Genomic DNA, 17138 nt, shown 5'->3' on the forward strand with positions numbered 1-17138 from the left:
CAAATTTCCTGCACTTTAAATGCATATTAAGGCATTTAAAAAATTGACGATGCAGATTATAAAAATTAAAATAATAAAAGGCTTTATGTGGGCTTAAAAAAAAGGTAATCAAAGGAAAATTAAAGAACAATGCCCCAAGAAGTTGTGATGGTCATGGATCTGGGGTCTGGCTGAGATTCCGCATAGACGGAATGCAGGGCGGAAGGCATGTCCCGCTTATGGGCTGTCCGGGGCACGTACTTGCGGTGGCTGCCACATAATGAGAGCTGGCTGCGGCACAAACGTGCCATAAACTGTGGCACGCCCCCTTGGCCCCAGCAGACCGCTTCCACCGATGAATATTCCATGTGGCATGCGTTGACAAAGCATTCGGGCCTCGTCATCTGGAGCATGGGGGCATATCATATAGGCAAAGTTTTTCCTTTTCCCAGCACACACATTGTGTGCTCCGCACATGGGACATACACACATACTCCTCGCACATCAGGATGGACCGACGAGGAGCAGAAGCTCCGAGCTGGGGCTCAACTTTTATCGGTCTTGTTTTGATAGTTGACTCGCTGCTAAGCCTATTAAGGCGCTTGAGTCGTCCAACAAGCCAAAGGCTTTTGCACCGACCGGGTTTCCACAGTCGATCCATCCAAAACCAAACCACCAAAACCCTTTGGGTTTCTATATATTTTTTTTCTCTTTCAGTTTCTGTTGTCTCCCTAGGAAATGATAGGCCCCACAAGGGAGCTAAGCTCTCGTTGGCGTGTCTGTTGCTGTGGCTCCTGTTAATTATGGGTGGTGAGGGTGGCTTGGGTGGTTGGGGTTGGTTTTGGGTGAGGGTTGTGCAGGTGCCTGCTCGTTAGTGACGTCCTCGAAGGGCCTCATCTCTCCTCCATCGTTCTGTCTCTTTCTCTGTCCGCTCTGGCTGCAATTTTCTCAAGAAGCCGCACTTAAATGGCTTCCTATGCGGGTGCAAACAAAAGCTGCAAACACACACACACACACATATGTCTACGCCTTTGAATGTGTGTGTCTGCTACAGTTACAAAAAAAAATGAAAAAAATAAGGCAAAAATCGCTGCTTGAAGTGGTGGTTGAATTTTGCACTTTTTTTTCTTATTTTTGTCTTGCAACGTGCAAATGGAAAAAGAGTTGCAAATTTTCTACTCCTGCTGTTCTGCGCAACACATGCGCCATTATGCAATTGATTTTTCTTCGTTTTTTTTACGAGTTTTCCAACGCTGTTGCATTGTTTGTACGCCGCTGACTTTTCTCCCCGGCTTTCTTGTGTTTTTACGTTTTTTGGTTCACTTGCCTGTCAAAGGTCATTCAACTTGGCTGCTACTAATTTGCCGCTGCCCCAGCAGGTGCGCCTAATTAAGCAGATCCCCTGCTAGCAACTAAAGCCCAAAAGTCGGCAACAAAGCGGCTAGCAAGCTCACTCACACATGTACAGAGGCAGGTGTCTAAAGTGACGCTTTATATGGCGAAAAATAAACTGGAAAAAACACGCACACAAACATGCGGAAGAATTGCACGTGCTCTATCTCCTCAGAGGTTGCATGCAACTTGGCTGGGGCTCATAACCCTGAATGCATGACTGCAATGAATGCAAACAGGCTGCAGAGACAGACGACTCACAGACGCACCCACACTCCAGATGAAGAGGACACTACGCCGGCCCAGCCATGCACCACCCACCCACCACCTTCCACTCAAGCTCTCCCTGCTTTTAAGACTTAACTGCAGCAGATTGCGTATACGCAGCATTGGCCACTTGCATTATGAGCACCTCCTACTCTCGTGTCAGCGTGATAAGCCACCGCATCTCGGCATCTACATTTCCATTTGCGACAGCTGCCCGCGTTTTGTGCGTTCTTACACTGCGTTCTAATTCCAAAGAAAAATGTTAGGAACTATTTGAATATTTTATAAGGAGAATATACAATGCACCATGTTACTAAAATTTCTATTTGTGGTCTACTAGGGTAAAAATTAAAAAATACTCTCATTAGGCAATTAATTGAGACTCTTTTTTCGAGTGTACCACCCTCTGCAGGACCGAAGGTCCCGCTGATCTCGGCTGCATTCATGGCGAATGTCAAGTGTTGGCAGTTGGCTTGCCAAGATGTTTTGTTTGACGCCGGAACAACGCCAGCAACATTTGCTGTGTCAAGTGGCAGTCAAGTGCATTTAACAGGGCGCGTCTTTGATTGACGTTAGCCCGCGTTCGGGAACTATGGCAAAGGGAGCAGGACGAAGGACGAGGACAATCGCCAAGGAATTTAGCTGCAGGCGACTGCGTGGCAATTGTCAAACGGAAACGCAGAAACAAAGACGACGTCAGCACAATCCGAATATCAAAGTCTGGCTTCCTTTAATGCTCAAGAGCTGTAACATTTCTGGTGCGTGTCAATCGCTTAATCCGGCCGAATGGGAATCGGATTGGGTTGCAACATCGGAGCCAGCAAATCAACTGGTTTGCTGCATATTTATGAATACGTCTGGTTAGCCTAATTATGTACGAAACGACAATGAAAGATGGGTCTGAAGTTGAGCATCTATTTTGTGTAAAGTTACAACACAGCACTTGGAAAATGCAGTTTCTCTTCTCCTTTAAAGACCACATATATATTACAAGCAATCAACGTACCATTATAAGGTAACTCCCTCACACTAAACAATGAATTTATATTTGAATTGTGTGCGTAAGGTGATCAACACCTATAAACACATTATGAGCAATCTGAAAGACATAAAAACTTCAAAATAACGCACCTATAAAAATAGATTAAACGGGCCTTATGCGAGTTTAATAGTTTGCAAATCATTTGCAAATCAGCAGACATATTTAAACACAAGCATAAAGTTATATAGTTATGCCTGCGTATTTGAGCCAAGATCCAACTTTTACTTTTCGCCGAGCTTCAAAACATAACTTGCTTCGCAGAAAGCGCAGACCGATGATGCGAGGCGAATTAAATTACATTAAACTTGGCCAAAGCGAACCGTACTGAAGTGGCTAAAAGCGGAAAGGCCGAAACCATTTTCACGGCCCTCAGCACTAAAAAAAAATGTGGTATATTTCCGTGGACTAGAAATTAGCATAAGCAACAAAACTATGAATAGGCAATTATTGTTGTTAACTCTATTACACATACATCTAAATTTAAGATTATAACTATTATTTAAAGTGGCAAGATATTTGGATGAAAGCCTTAAGCTTTTTTAGAACTGTCATAATTTTTCCGAGTGCGTGGTGAAATGCAGGTAGACAATGAAGAGCAGCCAGAGCAGCAGAGCTGGCACTTTAATTACGACAAAATTTGCGTGAGTGATAGTCAAATGATGCCGCAAGCATCATTCGAGTGTTGGAGCGGGGTAAAAAGGTAAAAAGGTAAACAAATAAGAAATAAACACCGCAGAGACAATAAATGGAAAAGAAATTATGAAATTATGTGTTCGAACTGTTACAACGAATCAGAGCCAGCTGGCAAAAGTGGCGGCAGTCGGAGCCATACTATACCGAGCTATGCCAAAACCCGTTTTCGGAGTGATCTTCTGGCGGGTTGGGTTGGCTTGGCGGGTGTCTGCCCTGCCGAAGTTCATTTAGTTGCCAGCCGGCGAAGAGTTCACAACGCGTCGAGTGTCCAACAAAAAAAGCGAGCAAGATGCCCTCCATATGGCTGTTAGTCTCGACGGTGGGTTAACTAGTGCTGCCGTTAAAAAAAGGATATACCTTTAAGCTGGATTAAATTCTTTACCCACAGCTGGCTTTGGTTAGCTGCCAGGACTATCATTACCACCGTCCACAGACTCCTTTCGTTGCGGAATCTTACCATCAGCACCAGCAGCCTCAAGCCACCAAGTTTGTGGTGCAGACTTTGGGTCGCACCTACGGTTTGGAAACCCAAAGGGCACCAGCCATCTATGAGGATTATCAGACGCATATTGTGCAGCTCTTCCAGCAGCGACAGGTGCCGCAGTATCATCAGGCTCCCCGCCAACAATTGCACACTTCTAGCTACCAGAATCCCCTGCTGGTCAGCGCCAACTACCAGGCCGGCACCGTGTCCTTGGCGCCTCCAGCTCCCGCTGCTCCTGCCCAGCCACTGACCAGCTATGGGCCACCTCACCTGCAGCACCAGTCACAGCCTCTGCAACCTCCACCGCAGACTCCCCAATACTTCCCCCAACAGCAGCAGCCACCTGCAAGCTATTTGCCACCTCAGCAGCCTGCCCAGAAATTGTTCTTCGGCAATCCGTTTCCCTATGCCCCTGTGACGACCGGCTCGGGGCAACAGGTGCTGGATGCAGGACATGGATCAGGTGTGGCGCCCAATGAAGTGCAGGCTCAGCTTTTGCAAGCCACCGGAGCTGCGCCACCACAAACTCGAGTGGGTAACCAGGTGGCTCAGTCGCAGAGCTCCTCTTTGGATGCCTATGACTACAAGCAGAGCACTCCCGGAGAAAACCGAGAGTACCAAAGGTTCGTCACCAGCTGCCCGGGAGGTGGAGCCTGCCAGCAGAAGGAGTTCAATCCAGGCGAGGTGGATGAGAGCCACCAGCGGGTTCTGCAGACAGTGCGAGCCAGTACCCAACCTCGAGTGGAGGGCTGCTACAAGAGCCAGGTGATCTATGTGCCAGCGGGAGCTGCTGTCAATAGTCAGGGTCAGTTGCGACCAAAGAATCGACGCACTTTCGAGCGCAAGGAGCAGGTCCTCTCCAGATACCCCTACAACTAAATGTCCTCTCTAATCTTACTCACCGAATTTCACATCGAATTAGTTGATATGCTTAGTTGTCAGTTTGTTGTTTGTTGTAAATAAATCGATCATTGTTTAAATTTTAAATCACGCATACTTACCGTTTCGGGTGATTAATTTAACAAGCCCAAAAGTAGGCATACAAGTCCATTCGATTCAGCAAATATGTTAATCGCATAACCTGTTGCATGTTGCTCAATCAGCTGGTGATGGTGATATTTTATTGTGGGATTGCATATGGTCGAGCCATGAAATGCTAATTAGCTAAATTGATTACACAGCGAGAAATGGGGTCGATGTACCTAACCACAGATGCAAATGTCTGGTCGTAAATGCAATTGGGAATATAGTATGACCAAAAAAAAACTATTAAAATAGATAAGAAAAGGGAGTTATGGGTTCGCAAAAATATTTTTGATACTAATTAAAATTTGATTGACATATATACATAGCTAATTACGCAGCTTATTATATGTATAGATAATATTTAAATGGTTCCAGATCAATAAAAACACTTTGTAATTAATCAATTTCTCATTACCAAACCACATTTAGTTTATGAAAATTGTATGACTTTAGTCATCGTTGGCTTGTTCAGTTACACAAATGTACTCCAAGGCAGCAAAATTGTTTGTGCTAGTTATATTTTTTGGAAATATAATGGAAGTAAGGATACAATAAAATTAAGCATCTTACATTATAAAGATGCAGTCATTTGTTTTTAACCCCAGAATGCCTCCAAGTTGGAGTTTACGAATTTTAAGTGTCATGTGAAGGACCCGACTTATTTGAGCTTCGAGTACTGTTTCATAAAATCCGTAAATCGAACCTATAAGTACATATCACTCAAGGCCAACATGTACGAAGTACCTATTACAAACGCATCGGTATGTATTAAAAAAAAATGGCTTAAAAATCCCACTCACTAAGCGTATATATTGATGTAGGCAAAACTTCAAATTTCGAGAAGATTTCGGTCCTATATGCCCATAACCATAGCCGCCAGCATAGATGTTTGCAAATATATGGCTTACAAGAAGAACTTGGCCAATCCGATGCTCAGACTTTTCGAGGAGATCACCAAAAAATACACAAATACCAACCATAAATGTCCCTATGATGTGGGTTAATGAGAACTTTTCAAATGATTATTTCTAGATGTTATACAATAACATTTTTACAGCACGACCTTATCATAGACAGACTTCCCTCCAAATATCTGAGTGAGCACTTTACCAACATCCTTCCACTCCCACCTGGGGATTACAGTTTTAACAGCATATGGTACAGCAGAAACATAGAACGGGCCACCATCTCCATATATTATACTGTATCATAATCAGAAGCAGCGGTTTAAAATTTATTAAAATTATCAAACAATTCTACGTTATTGCTTATGTTAATATTGTCGCCTTTTTCTCTCTCTTAGTGATTTGATTATGTCATAAGCGTTAACATAATTGCATAATAGGTTCTAATAGGGCAGGGGAATACCAAAAATTAGCAGAATGGAAAGAGCTTCTTCGAGCCAGTCAGTTTTGTGCGCCCGAAGCGACGAGACATATTAAGAATCGGAAACGGAGAACCATGAAGACGATTTCGCTGCTAACTTTTGTGGTAATAGTCACAGATCGAAAATCGGAATACTACATAACTCGTTTTCCCACTGATGACATCAAACGCTTAACTCTGCTAGGTGATGATGCTCGGAGTGGCACTGAGCTTGGTTTGGGCCGGCCCCGATGATGGCTACCTTTATGACCAGCCATCGGGTGAGCAACTTCAGGAACTCCAGGTGATCTCTCCCCCCAGGAAGCTCCGGCTAAAGCCACGTGTCTACCCAGGGCATCCCTCTCAGGCTTGCGGAAACGTGGAGGCGACGGATCATGCCGCTGCCCTGACCACCTACCATGCCAACCGCCCCCAGCCGCGTCGCATTTACAATCACCAGGAAGTCGAGGTGGACAGCTCGTTCTTTGAGCCCACGCCGGATCGGATCGAGGAACTCAAGCGTATTCTCTTGGATCAGCAATGAAATGTGGTTTACTTGGATGACGGAAAATTTGCGTGAAATAAAAGTCTGCTTATGTGAAAGAGATTGGTATTGTTGATTTTAGTTATATTCTTTAGTACAAACACATACAATTTATTATATAAACAAAACATTTACGGTGATCCAAATTTGACTTTGTGTTTATACATAACATCAAGATAATTAATTTCTTAAGTGACTCATGGCTATAGCAACTTTGTCTCCTATTAAGGAAACATATACGTTTATTTATTGTGACGATATTTGGTTTATTTCACAGTTCCCAATTTATCTTTCGGTCTTCTTTTTATTTTGAGTTTCTTTTGATATGCATCCATTGGATGTCAGTTTATAAAAAAAATTCGCTTAAAATTGTGTTATTTTTAAGCCATGCAATTCAATTCCAATTAATCCATTTACTTGTCTAAAAATACCCACAATCGTCTCATCCCTGTTTTTATTCGCCCATTTTGGCCTGCATTCGGTGATAAAGTGAATGTTAATGGATTTTGGCCAATTATATGGAATTAGATGGCATCAGCAAAAAAAAGTGGCTTAAACAGCATTCCGATCAAAATGACGAAAATTTGATTGCAGTTAACAATAAATAAATAATTTATTTGTGAGCTTAAACCAACGGAAAACAAAAACATAAACATATACAGTCGATTTAGTAGGGAACCGAATCCATCTAGGCATCGTAGTTGTACTTCTTGCTATCGCCGGGATTCAGGCTGTACAAATCGTAGTCGAACTGGTCCCACTCCTGGTGATCGGCTCCTCTGGGCTTGGTGCTGCCCTTCTTTAGCTTGAGCAGGGCCTTCTTCTCCCGGTTGATGTCCACGTGGGGAATCTGCTGACGAGCACGTTTCTCCTCGGCCGTCAAGGGCTGAGGTGCCCTCACTGGAGTGTGGCTCAAAAACTGCGATTCCTCCATTCCGAGATCAGAGTCGGGACTCATTTGGGCATCGTAGAAGTTGGCAAAGTTTTGCAGTTGCATGGACTCCGCGGGATGGTGATCGTAGTAGTCGGGCATGATGAGGTTGTAGTTCCCAGTGAGGGTCATCGGTTCCTGTGGCCTGGGTGCATAGGCGAAGCTGGGGAAGCTGGCGGATGTTCCCAGGTCTTTGGTTCGACTGTATCGAGGTAGGGCTTCTGAGAAGCCCAAGAGCACAGCCAAACCGCAGCTCAGCAGGATCTGAACAAAAAAGAAAAAATTAATCAAAATTATATTATTTGATATTGAGCGTCAATTGGCCGTTATTTATTAGATAGCTTTTATTGCCGTTTTAATTGAAATTTAATCGAAAAACATTTGAAATGGCCTCACAAGAAGTTAGTACAGATTTATTGGTAATATATTTTATTTTTTTAGGGAACACAACCTAAAGCAAATGTTTCTCATTCTTTACGATACTAATTGGCAAATGATACCCTAATTTGGAAACAGTAATTAAGCAGTTCAATGAAGATGCTTACCATTTGTGTATTGTACTTGAAAGCCATTGGAAATGTACGAGTTTTAACACAAAAATTGATTTTATATAATTAAGATGAATTTAATTTTAGCACTCTGTTGGTTGTTCACACTTGCTGGAGGATCTTTATGTGATTTTTGGCTGACGTCCGACTTTATTCCCCGTCAGTACGCTTAATTCGAGCTCTTAAACCAGTCTAATGTTCTGAGCTGAGCGATTTTGTATTTAAAGCAAAAGCCAGGCGAAAGCCGAAAGAATTTCATTTCATTCGTTTGATTTGTTTTGTTTTGTTTGCCAGACTTCGCTTGCTTTACGAGTATTGGCATGCAAATCCGGTTTCCAAACTTTGATTTCCAACTGAGCCGAGATGAATCTGAGCCTCATGCTGAATCTGATGCTGAGGCTGATGCTGAGATGCTCAGATTGAGATTCTGTTCGGTTCGCGGAGTGAGTGACACACGTTGAGGCGAGGAGCACAGGTCAGGAACACTTGGGGGAAGCCGGAGATCGAGTTTGTGGCGTCAGGGACTAAATACAAAAGAAATGCAAATCTGGCCGGGATGCTCTCGACTATGAAGCGCTCGCGTTGACACACATTTGATGGGATGATTCATGTGAATGTGCACGGCAATTAATCCAAATTGTACGTAATAAAAATATTAATTGCACTCGCTTTGTACCACTGAACTTGAGCGCTTGTGTGGCCAGCGGTAATTAAGCCGGGGCGGGAATATGTTAATTAACAAATTACAAATTGGCACATCAATCACTGCATTTTATTGCCTCGCATTGATCTGACATTTCAAATTTTGTCACCCAGCTGTCACTTCGAGTACTGATAATCCTGCGGCGGTTCAATAACATCTCGTCACATCCCATCGGGAAAATCCCAAGGCACTGCCTTTTGAAAGCTGAACCTCAGTTCCGAGATGATATCTTAATTCAAACTGGTAGCTCTGGTAAATAAAACAAAACGAAATTAGAGCACCATTTAAAGTGAGCTACTTTAATTGTCGGCTTTTTATGATCACTTAAGATAAGAGTTAGGAAAATCTAAGCCATGTTAAAGAATGTTAAAGAAATGCTCGTTCACTTGATACCCAGTATTTACATTCACTAAATATGATGAGTTGAATCAACTTTTGGCAGGCACTTAGCTTTATTACTTGACAAATTCTGTTGTAATAATTCAGTTAACAAATAAATAACCTTTTTCAATGAGTTCTAAAGATAAACGAATAAATAATGCTAATTTTTTGGGCATGAGCCAGTATTTATGATATATTTAATATGTTTAATAAATCAATATAAGTATTTATACTATGGAAAGGTTTTCAATTACCCAAGTCACATACAAATTTGAGACTTCTACCGACTTAAAATATGTAGTTCTTGTTTACCTTGTCTATTTTTAAATAACATGAGTAAGCGTAGGTTAAATTTTCTTTTCTTTTCTTGTACATTTTATAGTCCATATATAGTCTGGGAATATCTAGAGATCCAATTAAAACCCAAATTTCACCAAACCTGACGAAATCAGAGACAAATCGTTCTAAATATTTTAGGTTTAGCTGGGAAGTTCGACGGGGTTTAACCACAGTTTGTTTACAGTTGCTGGCAGCCAACATCGGTGTATTTTCCCGCAGTTTAAAAATAAATTAGCATGTTCCGATGTTTTATATTTTTGGTGGGAATGTCAAGCGTACACGTTCGTGACTCTAGAAAGAGAGGGAAGAGTCGGTCGAGAAAGAGACAGCAGGCCACCCCCTCGATCAAATCGAAGGCATAAATAAGTTTTAGTGTCTCGCGGGGAAAACCGCTTTCGGGTTTCAGCATTTCTCGATTTTTTTTTTGGGAAATATTTAATGCCTCCCTGCAAAAGCAGAACTCATTTAGCTTTGTTTTAAGCACTCACATTTCGTTTCGTTTAATTTGCTTGCGATTTTTATTTTGCATATGCATAATCACAACGTTTTTTTCGTAACATTTTGTTTTCCCTTTTGTGTGTAAATTGGCCCGTTTTTAATTCTGTACTTTTATATTTTGTTTTGTAATATTGCGCACATGTTTTGGAGATCAAAGACATGTTTTGCGAACGGCAGAGAAAACAATGAATTTTTTTGCTGTTTGGGGAATCATATGCAAAGCATTTTGTTGGGAATTTGCGTCAGAGTCAGAGTCTGAATCGTATAGTATACTTTTGCTTAAGCCCAGCATAAAATTTTTGTTTTCCGAGCCCGGATTCCACCCGTGGGCCTTTTGAGGGGGCGGCCTCTGTTTGCGCTTAACTATTTGCCAAAAGCACACGCCACAACGCCGATCGAGTTGGTAGCCTCAAAGCAACGTGCCCCGGAATACAACCACAAAATTACTTACTCGCCAGACACGACCCGCCCCGCCCCGTCTCGTTGCATTCTACACCGCCCCCAAAAACCGAAGGATTCTGCGCCGCCTCTGCGGTTTCCTAGACAAACGTTCCCTACCCCAGACTCCTAACTCAATCCCACTCCCAACTGGCCAACCAAACCAATCCAAACAACCAAGTGTCGCCTGGGGCAGCGCATCATTATCGATGCAGGCAGCGGCGAATGCAAATCGCATTAAATCTAATATGCAATTCGACCGCAACAAACTGTGCACATCATTTACTATCGACATAACCACCCAACCAATCCACCTTCCATAAGCCACCCATTTTGCACCATCCACAATCCAATCACCAGCATTTGGTTAGATGGAAACCTCAGACAGACTTGAACTTCGGGTTCATTGTTTTCCACTTAATGTCCAGATAAAGTCACGTTGGCCGATAAATAATCACCGCTCACAATAATTCACAGGCACTTTGAAGAATTTTTGATGCCTTGGAAATTCAAATCAAAAATTTGAAAAAAAAAAAAAAAAACAACACACAACACGGAAATTGTAATGTAAACGGAATTTAACGCATATTAAATTAAGATTATCCGATTGCAATATCCAGAATTTAATAAATAAATATTTATATATATATAAATATATATATATATATATATAATTAAACAAATAAGTATATGGAATAATGTATTCACCCAATAGGTTTCCTTAACCCATTCGCAAATATATTTAGGAATAGAATACAGTTTTACTCATTTTTTTTTTGGCTGTACCTAATGCAAACGATATATAAGTCGGGACCGACGTTGAGGCCGTCCGGTGAAAACTTCCTGGACTTCTGCAATCGAGGATTTGATAAAGGACATGGCCATCTGGCTGTACATATACCACGCCCGATACGGACATTGATCGAAGCGGATCAACGCCTGCTGAACCACTATTCCATTGGCCAGGACATTGGCCACCAGCACCAAGACATACAAGCATGTCACGCCCATGATCACTAGCTTCCTGGAGGAGGGATTCTCGCAACGTTCGTTCCACTTGGAAAGGGCAAACACCGTAACGGCACTGAGTGGTGCGGCGGCCATCGCCATATAGGAATCAAACCGGTAGCTCAGCACCATTACCACCGAGTGATTGACCTGCAGGAAGAACGAGTCCACGAATATGCTGAAGTTCATCTGGGGACGCACCAAAGCAGCCAGGAGCAGCACATACAAGCCCAAAAACGCAACTCCTTGGCGTATGCTCACTTCAACAGGAGGCATTTCAAATTAATCTGAAGAGAATATGAAAAATATTAATAATGCGTTTATTTACTCGATTTACAAGATTTATAAAACTAACTGGCGATTACAAATTTTCAAATATTTTTCAAAACCAACATTCGACGCCCCCTTTATAATTTCAACATGACATGAAGCCAATCTTTCAGTCCGATCTTGCCAAACTCCAGCTAACCCGCTTCTTTGGAACTGCTTAAGCGGATGGAGGCTCGTTTGTTTACCCAATACACTAATTAAGACCCTCTCCTCCGGCACTCAAAACGCCGACGAGTGTTCCGACCAGGCCGACCATACATACATCAACCCAAATAGACTTCAATTAACTGCAGTTCATCAGTCTTCGCCGACAATTGTTGCCCAGTCTTTGGTTTCGGCGACTCATCGATGCCTTTTGCAATTACTTAACACATTCGAAATGTCATCACAAATGCACTGGCAATCGCGAAAACCCAGACACACAGACTGACAGACAAGTGGACTACAGTTATAACCTCATAATATGGGTCATTAGTGCAGGCGGTACAAGTGCCACGCCCATTAATTACTTCAGTTTCCATCGATACAGCTGAATCTTCACACTTTTCAAAGGTCGGAAAAGTGGGAAAATGCAAGTGAATAAAGAAGAGAAAGAAAACGGGAAAAGCGAAAAAGTCAATGAAGGCAAAAACCAGCAGTAAGCATAATTAATTGTGCATTTTCCATGCTGGCGAACTGTAGTCGAAAGTTAACTGACATGGAAAATGGGAAAATTAAAAATGCCAATAGGGAAAATTGAACGCAGCGCAATCTTAGCGACAGCGTCAATAAATCAATGCAAATACCCTAACAATGCCGGCTAATTGCGAAATGATTAAGCGAAAGTGGCCGAATCAAAATTCAAAATTCACTTACATGTGCCAGTGATGATGCGAGTGTGTGCGTTTGTGTTTTTGTGTGGATGAAAAGGGAGGTGGTTATGAAGGTGGGGCGAGGTTGGGTCACATATTGTGGACCGCCCGTTGACAGCGATAAATCAGCAGGTGTAATGAGTCAAAGTTATCGTTATGCATGGATCATTAATCACACACGCATAACAAATTAAGAGTACATTATTCCAATGCCACACAAACACGCACACACTCTCTCTCTCTCTTCAGTTGTTGTCATTGTGTGCGTGAACTATATATTGCTGCATACTTTCAGGCATTTCAGTTGACCATTTTGGCAAGTGTGTCCTAGGGTTTGGGTGGATTCGCGCTGACCACTACATCATTCAAAAGCATAATAGGATTGAGATGACCAATGTCAATGACTATGACCAATGACTATTAGCACCTACAGATAAAAGTCATCTGTAAGCTTTTAGTAATGAGCTTTATATAATAGGAGCGTTTGTGATCCTCTACAATAAAAGGGCTAGTTCGCGATCCCCCAAAAATAGCTTTTCTTTATATTAGACACCCGGACTTGGAACATTCTTGCAGCATCTCTCTATTTACCCGCTCGCTAATTGTGAATGCCAATCAGGACAGTGCCAGGACCCAGCTGACAAGACAAAGCCAACTGTCTCCGAGCTGTGCTGAGTGCTGGGGCACTGCCATTGGGCTTGTGTATAGGATTGGGTCTGAAAGTGGGATTTGAAGCTGGAATGGGTTGTCTGGAACTGCAAATGGGCCAAAAAGCTGAAGAGCCGGGCTGAGTTCAGCTGGCTGATTGCTCCAATTGCCAGGCGACCGGGCACGCACGGCTGCCTCATACAAACTTGCAACTAAACAGGACTCTGCTACGGGACTACAGGATTCGCTTGGCAGTGGCTGTAGCAGCAGCAGTAACAACAACAACAACAATCGCTTCTGTCAACGCACAAAAGACAGCGCTGACGTAACGAAACGGTTAATTTAGAGTACGACAACGACAACAAACGAAGGCAGTTCAAAAGCCGTCAGCGCGAGATGAGATTAGGTTGCAGATGGGCACAAAGAGAACAACACGGAGCCGAAGCAGCAGCAACAGCACTGGAAAAAATGTAGTGAGACAAAACTACAACAAGCCCGAAAAAAAATGTCCACGCAAAAGCAACTGAAACTGGAGAACTTAATCCAATAGAAAAACGCATTTGAACTGAGAACTTTCTATTGCATTTTAAATCTTACTTTTGAAGTTTCTTTCAGTGTAATAGCGGCAACAACAGCATCATCAGCTTTATGCCATTTGCATAGGGGCGTGTACGAAGTCCGGGATCTGCAATTACAAAGCACCAGCTCGAGATTGGAATGAAGGCTGGCTTGGAATGGAATGGGTATGGTATGGAATGGTATGGGATGGGGTTAGATTTCACGAAGAGATGGGGAAACACTGGATGGGGCTCGAGACTCTAGTCATATAAAACATTTTTTAGTGCGCTCATGCTGGCGAATGTTTAGAATTTAATTAGCCACGCTCCCTGATTATGCGCGCATGAAATTAGAGCCTTCGAATGGAGCTCTATAAAGTGTGTACCAAAGTGCCGATGACAACAAAGGAGTCATCCGTATGCCAGTTTACTCACATCTGCAAGACGTCAGAGGGTCGGAGTCACAACCACATCCAATTCAATTTCAGTTTTGACTGCCAGGACCTACTGCGAACTTCAGATTTGGAAGACTTACTTTGATATTAACAAATACACATTTTTAAACCAGATATGTATGCTGAGAACAATTTTCGACTTCTAGCGAATAGATTGCTGGGTAACTTTCTTTGAGAGTATATGTCCTATTTTAGTAAGTATATTAAAATTTTAGTTAGACACCAAAAGCGTCCCTTCAGTTTACCCGCCACTCTTATTGTTTCGATACCAAGGAATGTCCCAAAGATCTTCCTTTAGATTATAGACCTGCTTTTGAGCCCATCCCCCAACTATTCCGGTCATCAACTTCTTGCGGCTTCGTTGAGTTGACAGGACAAACAATGGGCGACACTTCAGCACTTTCATTTTTCCCGCTCAAACACTTGCGAAAAACACTCCGCCGCAGACTCAACGCTCCGCCACACATACATTTTGCGGATTTTTATTTATTATTTTGCTTCTTTTCTGCGGTGGTGCTGTTGGTGTCGGTGGTGCAGCTCACTCACACAGACGCCCCACAATTTGCGAGTCGCACTCAACGTGAAGTGTTTTGTGCGGTTTTTTCGTGTTGCATGTTTTATATTCGTACACATATATTTTTAGAAATTGTTTTTAGTTGAATGTTTTACTTTTATGCTGAGTTCGGTGACAGCTCGAAACGAGTCCTGGTGGGCGGAGGTCCTGCTAGGCCGGAGCAGGCACGCTGACAAATAAGTCTCATACGTATTGTTCGAGTTCTTTCTGGGCTTTGGGAGATTGGAAGCCAAATCTGGTTACGGATTAGAAAAAAAAATTCTAGAAAAATCTAGAATCTGTTACATCTGTTTATTCAAGGTTATTCAAAATCCTCGAATTTAATAAAGATATTTTCAAAAAAGCCAGTTCACTTTTTTTGCAGTAACTGACACAGCTGCTGCTCTCACATGAATGAATATTGAGTACACACACACACATGTGCACGGCAACCAATACACCCATGCGATCGGCCGCCCCAAAAGTATGCAACACTTTGCCCGACTCTCTATGCGCATCTTTATTAATTATGCCAGCGATTTAATTAAAAACTTAACCAGCTGTCGCCTTGAGCGCCGCAGCACTGAGCAAGGGGATCGTCTCCTGGCCACCCGAAGGAGGCGGACATAGCGCGGGGGGCGTGGCTTTGGGGCTGGCAGGAGCGGCAACTTCCGACGGATTCCTGCCGAGTTGGCAACTTGCTGGCGCTGCAGTTGCCGCAGATGGGTATGGGCTAATTAAAATGCATTGTTTAATGCAAATAATGGATTATATAAGTTGGTAGTTTTCAGTGTTTACTTACGGCGGGTGGCTCTCGACTCGTGGCGCCCAAACGGCTGCAGCTGCGGCTGGCGGCGCCTTAACGACTTTTGGCCCGACTCCTCCATATTGTTGTGCCGTCTGAATTGGCTTTGGCTGGAGACGCAGTTGCTGGCCTGGTTGTTCAGGTTGCACATTGACGCCATTGAACCCGGCCAATATTTGAGGTGGTTGACCCGCGGCGTTTTCATAAACAAAAAAGTGTTGCCCCTGTTCCTGTTGCGGTTGATTTGTGGCCTGTTGTTGCTGCCATTTTGGTTGCTGTTGTTGGTAGTGTTGCTGCTGCTGCTGCCGTGGCTGCTGATGTTTCTGCTGCTGCTGTGGCTGCTGCCAATTTGGCACAGTTTGGCCCAGTAACTCGTGCAACAATGGCGCCAACGCTTCGCTGCCCGTGATTTGTTGCAGATGCTGCTGGAGCGCGGCTTCCTCAATCTTCTGTCCCTCCGCCCGATTGATGCTCAGGATGCCGGTGTTGTGGTGCCTGTAAGCAAATAGTTTGCTCAATAGATTGACCCGCTAACCACCACCCACACACTGGGCGAGATTCATTCCAGCACATTCACACGACCTACTTTGTCAGCGGCTGTGCAAATGTTTGCGAAACAACTCCCAAACAAACCAGCGGCAAGTGGAGCAGAACGAGCCAATTTGGATACATATTTAAAGACTTATTAGTGCCAGAGACCTTCCACTCGAAACTCTCGGTGAGAACTAACTCCGGCTAACTAACTTCACACATCAAATATTCTCCGATGCCATGGATTCTAATTGGGAGATGCTTGCTTTTGCCTAGGCATTCGATTAGGTTTCTTGTTTTCGGGCATTAATTATTTCGAAGCTAATTATACATGCACATTAATATGCAAATATTATGAAGTGTGAACATTTTGATGTGCCCCATTGGTTTCGGTATGATAATTACCAGTTCGGCTTTACAGATCCAACTGGAGGCCCGACAGCGGTTCTCGATTGAGTGGATCTCAATTAGCCGGCTACAAAAAATATGACTAGCTAATTGGCTTAATCAAATAGTAAAAATAAGCTAATAGAAACTAAATAGTAACGTTATACCTCTCTTAAATTGATTAGAATACATTTATTCATCTAAATAGTTTACTTCTTATTGGTAAAGTTTAATATTTTAGCTTTAATAAGAAATATGTTTTTTATAATAAGCTGCCTTTCAGCTGCTGTAAATGCCTCCATAAGTTATATGATTATGTGCTTTCAACAAAAAGGGCTCTTAAACTCAAATCCATAAAACTACGCTTCTCAAACTGTTGCATT

General features: G+C 42.9%; 6 protein-coding genes and 1 non-coding gene across 8 annotated transcripts; 4 read left to right on the top strand and 3 right to left on the bottom strand.

Annotated features, from left to right (window-relative positions):
• The first annotated feature begins 3594 nt into the window (after positions 1-3594).
• Positions 3595-4841, top strand: CG7080 (uncharacterized protein). Its single transcript, NM_142762.4, has 2 exons — positions 3595-3692; positions 3762-4841. Exons 1-2 carry the CDS (start codon positions 3663-3665, stop codon positions 4734-4736), a joined length of 1005 nt encoding a protein of 334 aa, NP_651019.1. The 5' UTR covers positions 3595-3662; the 3' UTR covers positions 4737-4841.
• Positions 4842-5363: 522 nt separating this feature from the next.
• On the top strand, positions 5364-6096 carry CG33721 (uncharacterized protein; the record flags this gene model as incomplete). The annotated part of the gene is made up of 4 exons (NM_001043278.1): positions 5364-5423; positions 5489-5644; positions 5705-5878; positions 5941-6096. 4 exons carry the CDS (start codon positions 5364-5366, stop codon positions 6094-6096), a joined length of 546 nt encoding a protein of 181 aa, NP_001036743.1.
• Positions 6097-6285: 189 nt separating this feature from the next.
• CG13862 (uncharacterized protein) lies at positions 6286-6854 on the top strand. The gene is made up of 2 exons (NM_142763.3): positions 6286-6374; positions 6454-6854. The coding sequence occupies exon 2, from the start codon at positions 6457-6459 to the stop codon at positions 6790-6792; it is 336 nt and encodes a 111-aa protein (NP_651020.1). The 5' UTR covers positions 6286-6374; positions 6454-6456; the 3' UTR covers positions 6793-6854.
• Positions 6855-7382: 528 nt separating this feature from the next.
• On the bottom strand, positions 7383-8445 carry CG5391 (uncharacterized protein). Its single transcript, NM_142764.3, has 2 exons — positions 8269-8445; positions 7383-7987 (listed from the first exon to the last, which is right to left on the bottom strand). The coding sequence occupies exons 1-2, from the start codon at positions 8293-8295 to the stop codon at positions 7481-7483; spliced, it is 534 nt and encodes a 177-aa protein (NP_651021.1). The 5' UTR covers positions 8296-8445; the 3' UTR covers positions 7383-7480.
• Positions 8446-8551: 106 nt separating this feature from the next.
• CG5388 (uncharacterized protein) lies at positions 8552-14602 on the bottom strand. 2 transcript variants are annotated; one of them, NM_001300533.1, is made up of 3 exons: positions 14460-14602; positions 11417-11925; positions 8552-9223 (listed from the first exon to the last, which is right to left on the bottom strand). In NM_001300533.1, exon 2 carries the CDS (start codon positions 11912-11914, stop codon positions 11417-11419), a length of 498 nt encoding a protein of 165 aa, NP_001287462.1. In that variant the 5' UTR covers positions 11915-11925; positions 14460-14602; the 3' UTR covers positions 8552-9223. The 2 variants fall into 2 exon arrangements, with proteins under 2 accessions (NP_001287462.1, NP_651022.1); NM_142765.2 differs by lacking the exon at positions 8552-9223 and having other exon boundaries at positions 11328-11925.
• On the top strand, positions 11359-11964 carry asRNA:CR46054 (antisense RNA:CR46054). The gene has a single exon (NR_133435.1).
• Positions 14603-15530: 928 nt separating the features above from the next.
• Positions 15531-16546, bottom strand: CG5386 (uncharacterized protein). The gene is made up of 3 exons (NM_142766.2): positions 16424-16546; positions 15835-16332; positions 15531-15765 (listed from the first exon to the last, which is right to left on the bottom strand). Exons 1-3 carry the CDS (start codon positions 16507-16509, stop codon positions 15585-15587), a joined length of 765 nt encoding a protein of 254 aa, NP_651023.1. The 5' UTR covers positions 16510-16546; the 3' UTR covers positions 15531-15584.
• Positions 16547-17138: the final 592 nt, after the last annotated feature.

The sequence above is a fragment of the Drosophila melanogaster genome, chromosome 3R, assembly GCF_000001215.4.
Source record: "Drosophila melanogaster chromosome 3R".
Taxonomy (NCBI): Eukaryota; Metazoa; Arthropoda; class Insecta; order Diptera; family Drosophilidae; genus Drosophila; species Drosophila melanogaster.